Source organism: Akebia trifoliata, chromosome 2 (assembly GCF_017979445.1).
Source record: "Akebia trifoliata isolate Shusen 1 chromosome 2, ASM1797944v1, whole genome shotgun sequence".
Taxonomy (NCBI): Eukaryota; Viridiplantae; Streptophyta; class Magnoliopsida; order Ranunculales; family Lardizabalaceae; genus Akebia; species Akebia trifoliata.
Window position 1 is genome coordinate 11,297,719 of NC_141376.1, and position 18,947 is coordinate 11,316,665.

At 34.8% G+C, this 18,947-nt stretch overlaps 1 protein-coding gene across 2 annotated transcripts; it reads left to right on the top strand.

Moving 5' to 3' along the window:
- Positions 1-86: 86 nt before the first annotated feature.
- On the top strand, positions 87-17,486 carry LOC147409529 (putative pectin methyltransferase QUA2). 2 transcript variants are annotated; one of them, XM_086429960.1, is made up of 10 exons: positions 87-207; positions 787-1,061; positions 1,682-2,416; positions 2,508-2,640; positions 3,740-3,980; positions 8,429-8,654; positions 10,590-10,765; positions 10,928-11,231; positions 11,367-11,505; positions 16,918-17,486. In XM_086429960.1, the coding sequence occupies exons 3-10, from the start codon at positions 2,250-2,252 to the stop codon at positions 17,068-17,070; spliced, it is 1,539 nt and encodes a 512-aa protein (XP_086286086.1). In that variant the 5' UTR covers positions 87-207; positions 787-1,061; positions 1,682-2,249; the 3' UTR covers positions 17,071-17,486. The 2 variants fall into 2 exon arrangements, with proteins under 2 accessions (XP_086286086.1, XP_086286078.1); XM_086429952.1 differs by lacking the exon at positions 87-207 and adding an exon at positions 256-496.
- The last annotated feature ends 1,461 nt before the right edge of the window (positions 17,487-18,947 follow it).

An 18,947-nucleotide genomic window follows, 5' to 3' on the forward strand; every position in this document is an offset into this window, starting at 1 on the left:
TGGGCCCTATACATTCTCATCTTCTCTATGAATTTACTAAAAAGCCCTCTAACTTCACATGTGATTCCTCTATACTGTTACACTGAACATCATTTTTGTATATTTTATTATCTTTCGTCCTGTCTATTTAGATTTGGAGGTTCTCGACTCTGAAGCCTGGCCCTCTCATTACTCTTCCGACCACTATCCAGAAATTATTTTCTCAAAGTTAGTTTTTCTCGAAAATTTTGTTGTTTTGTGCTAGTTTAGGAATGAAATTTATTTTATTTTCTTTTAAAATCCTTAATTAAAACAAATAAATCTCTACTAACGTGGAATCGAGGGTTTTTATTAATTTTCACCTAAAGAATAGGATCTACCGATCGAATGGATTTATTAAATCGATAGTTCTTCCATGATTGTTTGACAATTTTGCGATTCAAAAGCCGCTTTTCGTGAGGATTTGTAATGTAGAGAAGTACAATTCTCAGCTAAATCCGCAATTTTGTTGGATTTTGTAAGAATTTAATGTTTTTGAGCTTCAATTACTTCAAGTTTTTAATTAAAGCTTTGTTTTTCCTCAATTTTATGTGATTCAGATCTAGCTAGCTAGGGTTTTTATGAGATAATAATCTTGGATTGTTGGAATATTTTAATTAAAATTGAAGGATTATTAGTAGAGATTTTAAATGCTTGAAAGCCGGGAAAAGTCATTTGCGATTGCACGGAGTCACTCTTGGATTTTTTTTTTGTTATTTTTATTTTAAATTTAATCTGATTTTGTTTTATCGTACTTCTGAATTACAGTTGGCTTCAATCTCTACAACTCTCTAGATTGCGTGTTCGTTTGGAAACCCGATTTTAGTTTATCTAAGGTTATTGTCGCGTTCGTTTCGATCGCGATTTCCAGATAATAAATCTCTCTCTCTCTCTCTCTCAAAATTATTTAAGAAAAATGGGAGAAGTCGCGTTGTCCAATTGAGTGAGGTGTGAAGAAGTTTATGATGCCGAACGAGTTCAAGAAATCCGCAAATTAAAGCCTTGAAATTGAGGGGGGGTTTTGTCGCTTCGCCTACAATAAGGTAGTTTTCTTTGACTCTGTGAGACGATTTGAGGTTTAAACGCGGCAATTATTTATTCGTCGATTGTTTTTGCCTCTCTTTCTCTGCGATTCTTTTTAAATGTTTTTAATGGTCAAAGGTATTGGCTTTTTTGTTAGTTGATATGTCTGTGATGTTTTTATTTTTTATTTTTTATTACTGATTTGTACTTCTGGGTTTCATTTACTTAGTTCAGTTGAGCTACTGTAACTGAATTGAGCTGAAATTCCTCCCTTTAATGTCCTTTTTCTTAATAGCTGGGTTTCATTAAATGCGTTAAGCACTTTTTTCTGCTTACTTAGTTCTTGTTTCTTTGAATCTTGGTTCTTGTATTTGACAATTGTTCTCGCTTAACAAGGTAATATTGTTGTTGCCAATTTGAATGTGTTCTATTTGTTTTGTGTTTTGGGTTTGGGAATTGGGATTTAGTTTGTTGAAATTGCGTACAGATCTTATCCTGAAATACCCTTTACTTCTTTCCCCTGTTTTTTTTTTTTTTTTAAATTTATCTTGATGGTGAAAAAATCTTTCTGGGTTTCTTGATTTCTTCCCTTGTATTGAGTTTTTGATTCTCTTCAGTTTGTTTATGTGGGTTTTTGTAGGTTGGAGAATGTCACGACCGCTTCATCGTGGTGTATCAGGTGGACGGATCGCTGAGAGCAGCCAATACTCCTGGGATTCTCAGATGAAGGACAGACCCGAGAAGGACGATACAGTCCGAACACGTTCTCCACGCGAGCGTGATCACACCCCACTCTCCTTGAGTTTCCTTGTTAGTTTACTTTACCCGGACAATGCTTCCTCAAAATACTCCAAATCGGGTCTAGGCGAAAATGGTTTTGCATCAGATCCCCTCAACATAGGAACTTCTAGAAATCGGCAGAACTTAATTTTGGTGTTTCTCAAATTCAGTTTAGTTCTCATTGTGATTCTTGCTCTTTTTGGGTCTCTTTGGTGGACGATTTCCATCTCAACATCGTCGAGAGGTTATATTGTTAGGGGTTACATGCGACTTCAAGAGAAACTCATTTCTGACCTATTAGACATTGGAGAGCTGTCTTTAGGGGCAGCAAGGTTGAAAGAACTGGAATTCTGTTCTGAAGATTCTGAAAACCACGTTCCCTGTTTCAATGTTTCCGAGAATCTTTCTTGGATAATTCTGATAGTAACATGTACGATCGTCAATGCAGACAAGACTCAAAGAAAGGTTGCTTGGTTCTTCCTCCTAAGAACTACAGAATTCCCCTTAGGTGGCCGACGGGGAGAGATGTCATATGGGTTGCAAATGTGAAAATCACTGCCCAACAGGTTCTTTCCTCTGGAAGTTTGACCAAGAGGTTGACCACGATTTCTATCCATTAATTGAATTATCTTTGGCTCGTTGTGTATGATTTGTGTTTGATATGTTGGTAATCTAAATGGTTGCAGGATGATGATGTTAGAGGAAGATCAGATATCTTTCCATTCGGACTCTCTTATGATTGATGGAATTGAAGACTACTCACATCAAATTGCTGAAATGATTGGGCTGAGAAATGAATCTAATTTCATTCAGGCTGGGGTGAGTGAATTTTTATTAGCTTCTCAGCTAATCTCTTGATTATGAGTAGTTGGTAATGTAATTAATGGTGAAAATTTACTGATAACTGATGGGTGTTACACTGTTTATTTCTTCCTATTTTAATCTCCTATAATTCCTCTTTGATGCTTCAAACAGATGTGATATTTATTATTCAAATTTTAACAACGTAGAGTTTTTTTTTTTTCTGAATAAACATTCAAGTTTTCTACTTAGTTCTTTCAATAAAAGTCAATGTTCTTCCACTTGTGGAGCAAGTTGGGGATCATGTTGGCTTCTAATTTTATAGTACACATTGTTGTGACTTAGGCTAGAAGGAACTAGGAACATGTTGGCTGGAAAAATATAAGTACTTGAATATTATGATACTCAGTAGTATGTGTGCTTGTAGATACCAGTCTTGTAGCTCTTAACTAACATTTTTATTTGTAGTTGTTTAGTGGTTCCCAACATTTTGGATCTCACAGCCCATGCGTGTTAGCTTATTTCAAGATGATTCAAGCAACATCTTTGCAGTTCAAGCACTATTGAATGTTTCACAGTTTTGGAGGCCCCAAGACCACCACTTCAATATGATGACTCTTGATTTACTTAATATTTGCCCATACTAATCGGTGTGCTATCAGATCATCAATTATACATGACAGAGCATGTAATTAGTTTTATAAGTATTTAGATGCTAAAATTGTTATAATATAATTCTCATATTTACTTATAATCTATTTTATTATTCTGCTTCTTATTTGAACAATGATATTTGTTACATTAAGATGTAGATCGAACAAAGCCAACGTTAATGTAGTGCATTTTTTTGGGTATTATGGAACTATTTTGACATCTTGGTGAGTTGAACTCATATTGAACTTGAACCAACTCTCAATGACTATTTGTCTTGGGGCATCGCCTACCTTGTACATAATGGTTATTTCAGGTTTGATTGAACACATTGAATTTTTTTTTTTTTTCAAATTGCAAGATTAGTTTTTTGAATATTTGCAGTGTCCATTATATCTCTCCTTATCTATTAGAATAAGGAACATCTCATTTTGACTTGTAGTCTCCCCCTTCCTCCCCTTTTCAGGTTAGAACAGTCTTAGATATTGGATGTGGATATGGTAGCTTTGGTGCACACCTCTTTTCGAAACAACTATTGACCATGTGCATTGCAAACTATGAGGCTTCAGGCAGTCAAGTTCAATTAACTCTTGAAAGAGGTCTTCCTGCAATGATTGGTTCTTTTACTTCAAAGCAGTTGCCTCATCCATCTCTCTCCTTTGATATGGTGCATTGTGCACGATGCGGTATCGAATGGGATCAAAAAGGTACTTATTATAAGCTAGTCTTGATATGATATTTTTGAAAAAGCATCTCCCCTTCTCATGCTCAAATTACCAAAATACTATAGGAATTTAAAGTTAAAATGAATATTAATTTACTGATGAGATAAAAATAGTCAATAATGAAAATCATTAAAAAAAAATTCTTGGTGTGAGCTTCTCTGATGGAGCCCCCACTCTTTTTTTTTAACTATAAATCATCTTATGGAATAAAAGTTGTGGGCTTTTAAAAAATTACGAGAAAAAGAGGACCCTCTTTAAAAAAATAAAATTGAATTGATCTCTCTATCTTATTTTGTATAGTGATAATAAGAGATATAGTAAAGTATGCAACTTTTTGAAAAGCTAAAGATATTTCTTGGAAAAATAAAAAGGCCAAGATTCATAGGTTTGTCCTCGCCTTCACACTTAAACTTATTAAACCTATATAACAAGAATTGCTCCACCTCCCCATAACAAAATAATCCGACATGTGTCGATTGGAAAGCGGAGGCTGGAAAGCTATAGTGCACCAGCCATCTCTGCCTCCCCCCTAGAAGAACAACCTTAGTGCTTGGCCCAATAAGCATATGTGCCTAATTAAGGGGTTGAAACTAAACAACCTGACACTTTGTAGGAGTGTTTTGAGCTTGTTACTGGCGTGCTATGACTTTTTAGCCTCTGCTTATTGGGCCGGATCTGAGAAGTCTTTAGCTCTTTGCTCCCCTGCGAGAACAGAACGCGATGATTTTAAACATTGCCCATAAGTGTTGAATTGAGGATTGAGTAGTTAATGTAAGATTTCCTATGGAATGACAGGGATGGAAATAGTAAGTTCCATATGGTGAAGTGGGGTCAAATTTGTCTATCTGAAAAGAAGGTGGTTGTGGTATTTGAAAAATTGGTTCAATGAAACGGCTTTCTAATGCAGAACACAAATCAAGTCAGTGGACAAGGATTCTGACGAAAATTTTGTAATTATTTAGGTTTTCACTTAATTAGGTCTAGATTTATCGTTCGAGATTATTTTAGATTAGTTATTTTTTTAGTTTTGAGTTGAGTTGTTTTATTATCTTGTTTTATTGGCCCATGGTCTTAGTATAATGTTTAGGGGTAGTTTAGTAACTTTAGTTTATCTTTATTTAAGTTATTAGGGTTGAAAAATTAGGAGAGAGAAAGTTATAAAAATTAGGTTATTTTAGTTTGATTAGGATTCTTAGATTTATTTTCTTTATATATAGATTGTATTAGGTTTTTTTTTTAATGAAGAGAATGATGGAATAAACATAATGTTTTCTTTTGAATGTTGGTGCATTCGATGTGGTTGATGCCATGGAAATCATTGGGGGTGATTCCAAGGTAAATATCATTTTTTTTTCTTTTTATTCTCTATCTCTTCTTCAATCCATCTTTTCTACACTTTTTTTTATTCTTGAGAAATCAATAAACCATCAAGAACCTTTTAATCCTTTCAAGTTTCAAGAAACCAATCCATAAACATTGTTTTCTTGATTTTTTTCAAGAAATCTTGAATTCTTGATTCTTAATTTTTGACTCTTAATTCTTGATTTCTTGAAATCTTGGATTCTTGATTCTTGAAACCCCATTCCTGATTCCTGATTCTTGATTCTTGATTCTTGAAAGTCCTTTCTTAATTCTTGATTCTTGAAACTCCTTTCTTGATTCTTGAATTTACTACCCCATTTTATTTTAACCCTTAATCATTTTCTTACCCTACAGACCTTTAACCATTTTCATTGGGATAGTGGTCATACTTGCAAATGATTAAATGCCCTAGACCTTCTATTAATCGTAATTGAAAACTGTGTTTTATATTTCAACATATAACCAATTGGTATTTTGGAAATCATTTTTCCTATTGTTTCCCAAATCGTTAACCCAATCCTAAACTAAATTCTCTATTTTCCCAAATTTTCCTTTCGTCCTTCACTGTCTTGCATCACTTTCCTTTGAAAATGGTTGTGGACTGGAGGTTTGGTGGAAAGTAATAGTCTATTGAAAAGTAGTCATCAACGCTAAATATGGGTCAGATCGATTGGATGGGAGAGTAGCCAAGTGACATCTTCTTATAGATGTGGGTGTTGGAAATGAATTTGTAGCCAAAAAAACAATGTTAGGTTTAGAGTGGGAAATGGCTCTAGGATATGATTTTGGGAAGATTGTTGATGCAGAGTTCACCTAGATCTCGCTTTTCAAATTTATTTCCAATGTCCCATAAGAAAAAAAGACTAATCAAAGACTTCATGGTTAAACTCTGGAAATCAAAAGTCGTGGAATCTTGGGTTCGGAAGAGACTTTAATGATTGAGAGATCCTAGAGGTCATAAAATCGATTTTATTTCTTAGGTCCACATTGACTCATCGGTAGGGGACAAACATGAGTGGGACAACAACAAGGATAAAGTGTTCTTTGTATGCTCTTTCTACAAATCCATTGATAGCTTCCCATTGCACCACTTCACATTGTGTAATTTGGGGATCAAAAGTCCCATCAAAGATAGAATTTTTTATTTGGTTGGAGACCACGGGAAGAATTATTACAATGGATCAAATCATGGTAAGGGGAACCACTTGGGTCAATTTCTGCTTCTTTGTAAGTCTAATGGGGAATCGACAAATCATTTGCTTATTCATTGATCCTTTACTAGATGATTTGGGATTGTTTCTTGTCGTTATTCAAAACTTTTTGGTGTTTCCCACTATCAATCTTAGTGCTCTTTTAAAGTTGACAGTACATGGATCTTAATTTGAAAAAACTAATCCTTTGGTGTTTGGTTCCATTTACCATTTGTTGGGGAGTTTGGTTGAAGCAGAATGGTAGAGTGTTTGAAGGGAAGGAACATCCCTTGCAAGTCGTTCTCTTGTCAATGTTGGGGTTCTTATTCTCTTGGAGCAATTTTTTTTAAGGAGTTCAAAGGGTTATTGTTTGAGGATAACATAATATGCTCCAATTGACTTTGTAGCTATTTTTTTTCTTTCCTTTTCTAGCTTTAGTTCGTATTTGTAGGTGGCCAACTTATCCTCCTTTGTCTCTCTTTTATTTTAAATCAAGCCTTTTACCTATTAAAAAAAAATCAAAATGAAATATTTGATTATGCAAGGATTTGTTTGGAATGTGGCTGGCATATTTCTGATGACAGTAAATTCTTAGAGAAAGCAATGTATATGCGTGGATGTATATAGAGCTTACTGTTCTTCTCAAATGATTCCGGCAGCAGCGAACAAGCTTCGTAGATGTGTGTACACATTTTGGGGCAGTCCATAAACTGAAATTGACTGAAACATTTTGTCAGACATAAGTCCACAACTTTACATCTACACTACCAGGATTTATGAGCTTTGGTCTTGCAATTTCTCATCTGACCAAAGGAAACTCGAGTGTACAATGGATAGAATCTTGGACCAGATCTGGTTTGAATTTGGAAGCAATTTCCTGAATTTTGAAGTAAAAGACTTTATGGTGCTTCGTGGGCATTGTTTTCTCCATCATTAGCCCTTTGGCTTGAAAATAAAATCATCACAGTCAAACTGACTTGGAGGGATGAACAACTGTGTTGGTTTAGCTTATGTTGGTGACTAACTTGGGAATTTTAACTAGAGTTGTTATCAAGAAGATATTTTTCTTGGGAGAGATTAATGTGCTATCAGTAAGAGTGGGAGTTGATTTTTTTTTTTCTTCCACTTAGAATTTCCTTGCAAGTAGTAAGACACCCAAAATGCCTCAACTATGTTGGTGGATTCATTAGAACAAAGTAGGCAAGTGTAACATGTTGGTTTGAAAAGATCGACTCACTTGTTGGTTCTGTGGATTATGAAGGGGCACAAGGTTTTCAGACTATGTTCAAAAGCACTTTCTTTTCTTAGCGTTCTTTAATATGTATCTTACTGAGTATAAGAGTCTCAAATTTACTTTGACATACATTTTTCTTTCTTGGTGTGTTTCATTAGCTTTTATCACTAACTACATTGTCTTTTATTGCTTGTTCCTATGTATCAGAAATATAATATATGTGTTCTCGTGGATCAACCTTTCATCATCAAAGTCTTATCCCAAATTGACCGAATCTTATTCCTCCATATTCAATTCGATGTAAATCCACATATTCTGCAAATCAATCTTCCTTTTTTTCTTTTTCAGTCTTCCTTTTTAGAACCTTCAGCCTGTCTGTATTCTTCTTACTTGCACTGTTGCTGGTCTTCATTGTCCATGAAGAAACCATCTCAATCTAGTTTCCCGTAGTTTATCAATCAAAATACATTTTGACGGAACAAAATAGATTCCTTTTATTGAAGATCCATGGAATACGCCACTGTACTACCTTTTTTAATAAGTGCACCACTACTTTACTTATCAAGTATCTTAGACCTTATCATGTGAACTAATGTGTTTGGGAATGTGATAATTCACTCACTTGTTTTAGATACTTGATGCAGATGGTGTTTTATTGGTTGAAGTTGATAGAGTTTTGAGGCCTGGTGGATATTTTGTATGGACTTCACCGCTTACGAACACTCAGAGGTCACTTCGTAACAAAGAGAATCAGAAGAAATGGTCATTCATTCGCAATTTTGCTGAAAATCTCTGCTGGGATATGTTATCACAACAAGATGAAACTGTTGTGTGGAAAAAGACCAGTAAAAGAGATTGTTATGCTTCTCGGTGAGCAATTAGCGTGAAAACAACATCCTTTTGTCACATTATTTAAATTTTATTATATATTATATTTTGTGGATTGGAAATTAATATGACAGTCCCAACTTAGCTAAGCTAAGTTGGTAAGGCTTGTGGATGTTGAGACCACGACCTGGGTTCAAAACCCATTGAAGCCGCCTTCACCTCTGCTGGCCACTAACCCTTGCTTGCCCAAGAAAAGAGGGGTTTTAATAAATACCCCCTTACAAAATTGGAAGTATTAGTTTTGTCCCCTGCAAAATGCAAGACTAGGTTTACCCCACTTGACTGGTAGTCAACGTCTCCTTTTGTGGATAATTAACGGTGAAATTTTGATTTCTTTTAAATAAAATCAAAATCCTACCATTAATTCATCAACAAGAAGGGACCTTGACTTTCGGTCAAGGGGGTCAACCATATCTTGCTTTTTGCAGGGGGTAAACCTAAAATCACCAATTTTGGCAGGGGGGTAGTATTAAAATTTGTCGAGTTTAGTCCCACATCGGACACTCATTACCTTGTCTCTCTCCTTATAAGCTCTTGGGCCTCTCCATTCATTACTAATTGGTTTTGAGTTGGAAGTACTAAATTTTGACATATTTCCACGAAATATTTCCATTTTCACAAGTTCCTACACGAAATTTAACCGACAATTTCCTTGTGTAAATATTTCGGTGAAAATCGCTATTTATTTCGCAAAATATTTCAATGAATAGTGAATTTCGATCGAAATCATCAAATTTTAGGTATAAAAATGCAATATTTCTGTGGAAATATTTCGACGAGTAGTAAATTTTGATCGAAATATTCTTTTTGAGAAAACTTGTAAATTACACAGTATTTAATAGTAATTTTTTTTTTCATAATATTGCATACAACATTCAATTGTTAATGTAAATCATTTGTTATTAGTTATCTATTTCATCTTATTAATGTATTTTAAGCATATTGGTACATTTATATAAGCATGTACACAATAAGCCATGTTTTAATTAGTTGAAAATATTAGTAATTTATTCATATTTATTCAAAAGATAAAAGAAATATAATAACACATGAATGCAATACTTAATAGTTTCTTTGATTCAGTGTTTTACATATTAAGTGTATCTAGTTAACACAACATTGTTATTCTCATTTCCACTGGTGGACTCTCCATACTTGTGTGTTTGTGTAGCAAAATGTTGTTGATCTCCAATTTCACACTCCATACAGTAGTTTATTGCATTTTGATGACTTAACAAATGTGCTTTTAATGTCTATTTTATCATTTCCTATAGGGTCAATTAAAATTTGTATCAGTTCTCAAAATTGTATTAGTTTCCACGCTAATCGAGATATTTCCACTTCCAAACTAACCGAAATAGACACTAAAATTGAAATTTAATACCCTGGTTGGACCTCCAAACTTATCATGGTAAAGCGGGCCTTTCTCTCCTCAACGCCATTCAATTCATATCTCCACGTGCTTTAGCCTAGTCTGGTGCACACGTGCGGGGGCATGTTGAGTTTAGTCCCACATCGGACACTCATTGCCTTAGCTCTCTCCTTATATGCTCATGGGCCTCTCCACTCATTGCCAATTGGTTTTGCGTTGGACCCCCAAACTTAACATGATATCAGAGCGTCAGGTTCATATAGGTCATGGGTTCAAGTCTCCTTGAGGGAATTTTCCACCCTTATGGGTGAGGGGGAATGTTGAGTGTTGTGTTATCCGCCTCCACTCTCAGGTGTCATGTATTGTGCCCCAGTTCGACCCATAGTTATGCCTTCCCCATCAGATTGGTCTTTTGGGGTAAATGGTTGTCAACAGAATTTCCTAATAATGGATTGGAAATTAATATGTAAATGTGTTAAATATTTTAATATGGGAATATGTGATAAACATGTTGAACTAAAGTTACACATTGCATGCATTTCTAGAAAGGATGCTTCTGGGCCTTCTATCTGCAGTAAGGGACATGATGTTGAATCTCCATATTATCGACCACTTCAGCCCTGCATTGGAGGAACTCGGAGCCGCCGATGGATTCCTATTGAAAGAAAGACAACCTGGCCTTCTAGGGCTAATTTGAACTCAACTGAACTTGATATTCATGGTAATTTTATGCTCTTTTACTTAATCTTTTCTTTCCCTGTTTATAATAGGCTTTAGTGTGAAGGTAGGGTTTTGATCTGAGGTCTATGGTATTACCTTACTATGCACTGACTTTATCACCTCATCAACTTCTCATATCTATTAATGATTTCATGCTTATTAGGTGTACATTCAGAAGTTTTTACAGAGGATGCCCTAAGCTGGAAATTAGCAGTTCGTAATTATTGGACTCTGCTCTCACCCCTTATATTCTCGGATCATCCAAAGAGACCTGGTGATGAGGATCCTTCTCCACCGTTTAACATGCTCAGAAATGTCCTAGACATGAATGCTAGATTTGGAGGTTTTAATTCTGCTTTATTGGAAGCCGGGAAAACTGTGTGGGTCATGAATGTTGTCCCTACCAGTGGCCCGAACTACCTTCCCCTAATCCTCGATAGGGGATTCATTGGTGTGTTGCATGATTGGTACGTGTTGCTTTCTCTCTATTTCTTGTACCATGAAGTTCTAAGAATCTAGATGCGTTTCATTTGCTAGTCACTCTCTCATACTAATTATGCTTTCCTATCTTTATTTTATACTAATTGGAATTTTTGATCCAGGTGTGAAGCATTTCCAACGTACCCCAGAACTTATGACATGGTGCAAGCAGAGGGACTCCTATCACTTGAAACCAGTCAGCAACGCAGGTGCACCATGCTTGATTTATTCGTGGAGATAGATCGGCTTCTGCGTCCAGAGGTACTTTTTCCTATCATAGCTCTTTTTCATTTAAATACCTGATTTCATGGAGCATTCTTATTCTTCTTGATGCTAATGTAATGCACAGCTAATGTTGAAGGAGTACGTTAATTAATTGGATGTGTGGACTAACTGCTACGTAACTTCATTAATTATATGACATTGTTTGAAAACGATGCTACGAAGGTATTAAATTTCGGTTTCAGTGTCTATTTCTGTTATGGAAATATTTTGCCCATTATTGAAATAACAATAAATTTCATAGAAATGTTTCTGGAATGATGGAAATATTGATAAATTTTTCATTGAAATGGTAGGAAATAATAAAATTAACATGGATAGTCACTCATAAGTCATCAAACTATAGTAAACACTGTATGGGTTGGAAATGAAGATCAATAGTGCTTCGTTTTGCATTGGCTTTCGTATTTGAGAGCTCGACAACCAAAAACAACAGTATTGTACATAGAAATAAGAATGCTAATATCTTATTAACTACATATACCCTCACATTAAGACACTTGCTTAAATAAACAAACTAGTACATTATACATTATTGTATTTTATTAAAAAAATTAAAATGCTTGTGAACAATTAATAATTAAATAGTCAAGTTATTAGAATATGGACAATTGTAGGTGGGTCCTTATTATGAACATGTTAATATGCTTAGAGTATTCAAAATAAGATAATACACGAATATCTAATAATAATAATGATTTGTTTCTTTAATAAATATATATTATGAGTAATTTACATGTCCTTTCTACTAGTAGGTCATATTTTCTTTTTCTATTTTTATAAATTTTATCATTAATTTTTGAATGAATAATTTTTCTGTGAAAAAATATTTTTGTTGGTTTTTATTGGCCACCAAATATTTCCATTGAAATCTTGCATTTTTATATTTGAAATTTGATGATTATTTATATTGAAATTTACCATTCACTGAAATATTTTTTGAAATGAAAAGTGATTTCCTATATATATATAACTGTTAAATTTCTTGTCAAGCCTTGCAGAAATGGAAATATTTTGTTATATTTTGTGGAAATATATCAATATTAATACTATGGATGCTACCCCCTTTTTTTGGTAGGTAAACAGATTAGTGGTTGGGTATTAGTAGGTGAAGGCGGGTTTTGAACCCAATTCCCTGGTATCAACAGTCATAGACTTTAACCAACTCAGTAAGGTGGCACATAGGAAACTTGTTAGTTCGAACTTACTAACCCAAGTCGGTTTTGTTAGTTTGAGCCAATGGAATTGAGTTGAGTGATGCTTAAGAAGACAACATTGGGAACATGTTAGTTCATACTAACGAAGTCAAGCTTGTGACCATTAGGGTCAAGCTTATGTAGCCAACAGGTCTGAATATAGGGCTTTTATGGAAAATGCATGTAGGGCGCATGTAGCAAATGCACATGCAACCAGCGGGGAGGAGTATATGCATTGAATGCATGATCTCACATGACTTGTTAGTTTGAATTAATGTAAAATAAGAGTATGCATAGGGCACTAGCTCATGTGACCAGAGGGGTTCAAGCGTACACAACCAATGGGACCTAGCCTCAATGGGGATAAATTTAGCAAATCTACATTCATGCAATCAACTAGGTCAAGTATAAGGATCATATAGGAATGTGCATAAGGGGTCTAGTATAGTCACTTAAGGCTTGTCATATTGGGGGGATTCCCCAATTGAAGGATGCACATTTTTTTGTTAGATTAGAGTCTATGCCAATGATGGTGAATGCATTGAGATATGTGCAAACATGCTATTTTAAAAGTTGATATGAGGAGAGGCTCGCTCAAAGGGGATCTCTCGAAGAGAGCTTTAATTCCAGTGACCACTAGGTCATCCTATTTATGGTGAGTTACATGTAAAAGGTTATAATGCCCCAATTGTTGTACTTAGACTCGGGGGTGGAGCCACATAGGGGCTATAGCCCCCATTGAAGTTTGAGAGATTTATCAGCAGACATGTTGCATTTTTATTATATAAAAAAAAATCCCTTGGAGTTCTGACAACTCCAAAGGAACCTTACTTTTCAAGTTTGTTACCTAACAAAACTTGGAGTGAGACCCACATCATTTTGAAAGATTAAATACTTCTAGTACCCTCAGTTCTTAAATCAAATACATATTATATCCTTTCTCCTCCCAACATCTATTTTCTCTCCAAAACCATGAATCGAATCCAAATAGATATATAATATGAGTATTATCATGAAATCTAGAAAGTTGTGGCATTGGATCACCAATGTGATCATGTAGGCCCAATGATGATTTTGAGAGAAAGAATTAATGTAAGAGGAGAGTGGATATAATAGGGGTATTTGTGGGCCTGTAAACGGATCTTTATCAAATTGAATACAAATGCATCCGAATTCAAATTTGAATCCCAAAAAAAAAAAAAATTCTAAATCTGACCAATATTGTGAACATATATGTGAATTCGAATCTGATTAGCTTATCGGATATCCGATAATATTTGATTTGATTCAATGCGATTTGAGGCCCTCATCTTTCACAGTTCAACCTGTACAAAAAAAAAACCTTAATTTTTTTTGGGAAACAAATTGAGGATTTTTTGGCTTGGAGATAAAAATCAAAGTGGATTGAAGTTGAAGATGAGAATAGGAAGTGCTTAAAGATGAGGGATTGATGGTAGATAAATCCAGTTTTTTTTTTTTTTACTTGAGGTTGAGGAGAGAAGAGAGAGAGAGAGAGAGACTTACTAGTTGTTGCCTCGTCGGAGAAGAGCTAAAGGATGATCCATTTGTGGGAGAAAAAAAAAGGTTTTTTTGGATAATCTTGAATTTTAGAAAGAGAAAGAGATGAGGGATTACTTGGAGTCACCGGAGAAGATGCTCCCAAACCCTAAGTCGAGAATGAAAAGGAAAGGAAGATATCTGTGATTTCGAATTGCCAAGTTAAAAAAAGGGTTTTTATTTATGTAATATACAAATATAATTACTATATGCATAATCTAAATTGAATCAGATTGGATGTATCAATATCTGAATCCGTGCCCGAATTGTAAATAGTATATGAATTCGAATCTGATATCCAAAATTTTCGGATAATATCCGAAATTTCGAATACGAATTCAAATCAGGTTTGGATTTTTGACTATCTATTGAAAGGCCTAGGTGTTTGATTTAAAGAATGAGGGTATTATAGGTATTTAATCTTTTTAAAGTATGTGGGTCCCACTCTAAGGTTTGTTGGATAGCAAACTTGATAAAGTGAGGTTCTCTTGGAGTTGTTAGAACTCCCAAGGGAGTTTTTGTAATAAAAAATGTAACTATGAGGTTTGTTTGGTAAATCTCTCAAAAAAGAAAAAACAATTGAAGTTCCATTCTATGCAAGAAATAAGGTTCATAGAGGCGTATTTTACTGCCCCTAAATAGACCAAAATGCATAGATTTATCCGATGTTAATTTCAAAAATAAAAAATAGGTTATTGAGGAGGATATTTCCGCTGGAATATACCATAAATATATTATATAAAAAAAAAAACATAAGTTCTATAGAGGCGGAGATATAAAAGTAATATTTAAAAAAATAAATAGATAATAGGATGTCGATATTAGTATTAAATACCATGTTTCTAGTCAGTCTACCTCAATGTCGAGTGGTCTTTGAATGACTAATGTTTCTCATATTCCAAGGTTCAATTTGTTAAAAATCCATTGTTTTGCAACTAAACAGTGATGAGCCCAACATTCGCATAGAAGGAAGCCAAGATTATTGATCAACCATCGTTAGCATTTAGCCCCCACTGGCATTAAAACCTGGCTCTGCCCCTTAGACTCGGTTGTATTGACATGTGTTAGGTCTTGATCACATGTAGCAGGAGTTGCTGCCTTGTCACGCTATGCCTTGTGTGATGCTCTGGAGCGCATGTTCTCGTCATTGATAAATGTCCATTACGTGTCCCTAATGCAAAGAGAACAATATTGGTAACACGAAAGGTTGACATTCATGGTATCTCCATGGCATTTCTATAGCATGCCATGTGACTTATCCATCATGTTGCATGTCACCTTGCATGGCGATGTTGGGTGCAACTAGGCATGCACACGGCTTTTTTGTAGCACGACAGCTGACTTAATTAGATTGATGCACCTGGCAATCCACACAGTGGTTTGAGTGGGCGTGCACCTGGCATTTTGTGTTAGCTTGGGCGAAGTCCAAGATCCACTATCTGCTGTTGCGGGGGTGGGGGGGTCTGATTATACATGCACTTGTCATTTTGTTCCAGGTGACTTGGGGTCCAAAATACACCATCTTCAAAGAATATGGTACAATAGGACATTTAGAAATAATGGAAATTAAATGCTTCTTACCAAACCATACTGGCTTCTTGATGCTTTTTGGGCATATTCTTTCTATTGTGAGTGTGTATTCTTTAAATATTTATGGAATTTATTAAACCTTTTTAATTCGTTGTTAAATAATCTCAGCATTTAATTTTTATCCACCTGAGCATGTGAAGTCATGATTTTTTGCAAAATTAGCCTTTGCATATCAAGAAAGTCAAGTCTGTTGGAGATACTCTTCGGCATGTCTTCTCTAGTTTGTTACATGACACGTTTGTTTTGGGTAGTTAAGCTGTGTTGTACAATTGAAGGTGAATTTGGAGTAGGTAGTAACATAGTAGATAATATTTCTATACATAATATCCAAATCAATATCCTTCATCTTTAGCATGTTTTGGAGGGAAAATCTCATTTTAGATTTCCTGATTTGATTTATACTTTCCAATGACGTCTAGTCTATATATATTGCACCAAATGGCATACAGTGATGTTGTGAGTAAGGTTTAAAATCTTATCTTGAGGCAGTTTTGAGTAAAACAGGAAAGCCAAGATGGTCTGGACCCAACATTCCAAAAACATTTTGAATCCAAAAAATACCCAAAACATTCAATGTTTTGGCGTTTGTTTCATTCCGGTCTCATCTGAAATTGGAATGTTCTGCCAAGAAATCCTGGAATGGAAAGAAACTTAGAACCATGGTCATAAAGAGCTTTTTTTTTTTTTTTTCATGAACAAATTCTAGATCTATAGAGTTCATAAATTACATCTGAGAATGGTCTACAAAGTTTTGCGCATGAAGGGCTTGAGACTCCGATGTTTGTCATAAATGAGGGCTTCATCTGATAGATTTTTGTCTTTTGGTCTGAATGACTTCATCAAATTGTTGCAAATTGGAATTGTAGACTGTACCACCCTTCAGTCCAATCAGTGGGATGCCCCTCTTTAAGGCTGACCATATTTTAACTGCATAAAATTGTCAGACTTGTATGAATCATATATCAGAGAATTCCAGAACTGCTATGATACCTTACTTATATCTTGTTTTTGAAAATCTAAAAAAAAAAAAATTGTGAGTCGTGTGCAGGGTTGGGTGATACTCCGTGACTCAGCTCCTCTCATTGAAACAGCCAGAGCTCTTGCAACAAGGTTGAGATGGGATGCACGAGTGGTGGGGATTGAGAGTAATAGTGAGGAAAGACTCCTCATCTGCCAGAAACCTTTCTTTAAGAAAAATTGAAGTAAAACACGAATTCTGAAGGAAGTAAACCTGAGAACATACATATTCGTTGATTTCTCGATATTAGTTTATAATCCTAAAGTTGCACCGTGAATGGGAGAAATGGAATTTTTTTTTTTGTGGCCGAAACAGAAAGAGAACCAAACTGCATATAAAGAGAGGAAACCAAGAGGATTACCATGGCCGACACGATCACAAACTCCTATGGAACCGCAAGGTGTCCACAGGGCCTTGTAATTAAGGGGGGAAAATCATGGAGAATAGAATAAATTTAATTTTGAATGTCTTGTTTTCATTAAATTACTACATTACAACGACGATGATTTAGATTGTCAAGAAATTACAGAATAAGTAAGTGATGCTTGCTGTAGTATATATGTCAATGCATTTATGTGGAGAAATTCTTTTGTTCTTTTGCAGAGTTCCTTCCTTGTAAACCTCTATCTGCACTGTAGAACACTCTTTTTCATTGTTTAGAATATGAGAACTTTAAAGCCAATATATGAGACCAGAGTGATTGGGGGCTGTGATAACAAGGATTTAAGAGGCAATGCATTGGTTCTCCGTAATAATATATTCAGAGACAATACAGTTCATGGTCAATGTTTTGTTCATCACCCTATACATTTGGAGTTGATGTGAAACTTTTAACCATGGTTTATTAGCTAAGGCGATATCTTTCACCATTGATTCTGTTGGATGAGACAGTATGGCAAGCTAATTTATTAGCTAGCAATTTCTCCATTTCAGAAACATTTTGAGTATAATTAGGGTTTGTCATGCAAAAATTGGTTCAAACCCTCAATCCAGAGACTCGATTATTTGACTATTTGTGTCAATTTTGGAGAAGTGAACCCGTACTTTTTTTTTTTTTAATAGGTAAAGATAATTTCATTAAAAAAAGTGGACGTTGAGAAGATCAAGGCGACAATCCTCCAAAGAAAAGAAGTAAGATTACCCCATATTTACATTACACACCTTCTCCCATCTAACAAGGAAATCTTCGAAAAAAATGATAGTCTCGATTGCAAATCTGATCTTCATCTACTGAAGAGGAGAGCTCGTAATCATGCTGGCATGTGGAGCATGGTGGTGTATTACGATTGCAAAGGATAAAGGCCCTAACTTTTTGCACCAAAAACACTACTTTTCGCACCAAAAACACCCGAGTGTTTCTGGTGTTTCAATTGATAGTTTCGACCAATAATGGGTGGAATAGTTTTGTCTAGGAAAGTTGATGGGTTGTGGCATAAATGGGAGGCACCGTCAAAAAGGAAAGTGGATTTGTTTGTTAAATACTAGATGATAAAGGGAGCAAAGGAGTTTACACAACTGGGATGATTTGAAGAAAATAAAATCAAATACTTAATACAATGTGAGTGACAAAATGACTTATTCCTGTTTGGATAAAAAAGAGAAATAAACTAAGAAATAAGTAATTTTGTGAGAAAGTAACTTTTAAAAAATAGAGTAGAAAATAATTTTTATTTTACTTTTCAGAAAGTTAGGATTCAGATTTTTTTACATTTTAAAACTAATTTCCTAAAAATGAATCCAAACAGATTTTATGACTTTTTAACTTACACAAATAAAAATTAAAAAGAAAAAAAAGAAAAAGAAAAAAACATTTTTGTGCATCTCCGAACGGGCTCAAATATCAAGTTTCTCATTTGATTGTATATTCATTATTACAACTCATGGTAGCTAAAATATAAATATAAATATAAATGCAAGATATTTGTTGATTTTGGTTCTAGGATCACCTATTTCTATTTGTTAAGCCATTGTGAATTTCAGTTCTAAGAACTTGGTAACCTAATTGGGCACACTTGTTGACACATAATATATCATATCGGATGATAACGAAATCTACATGT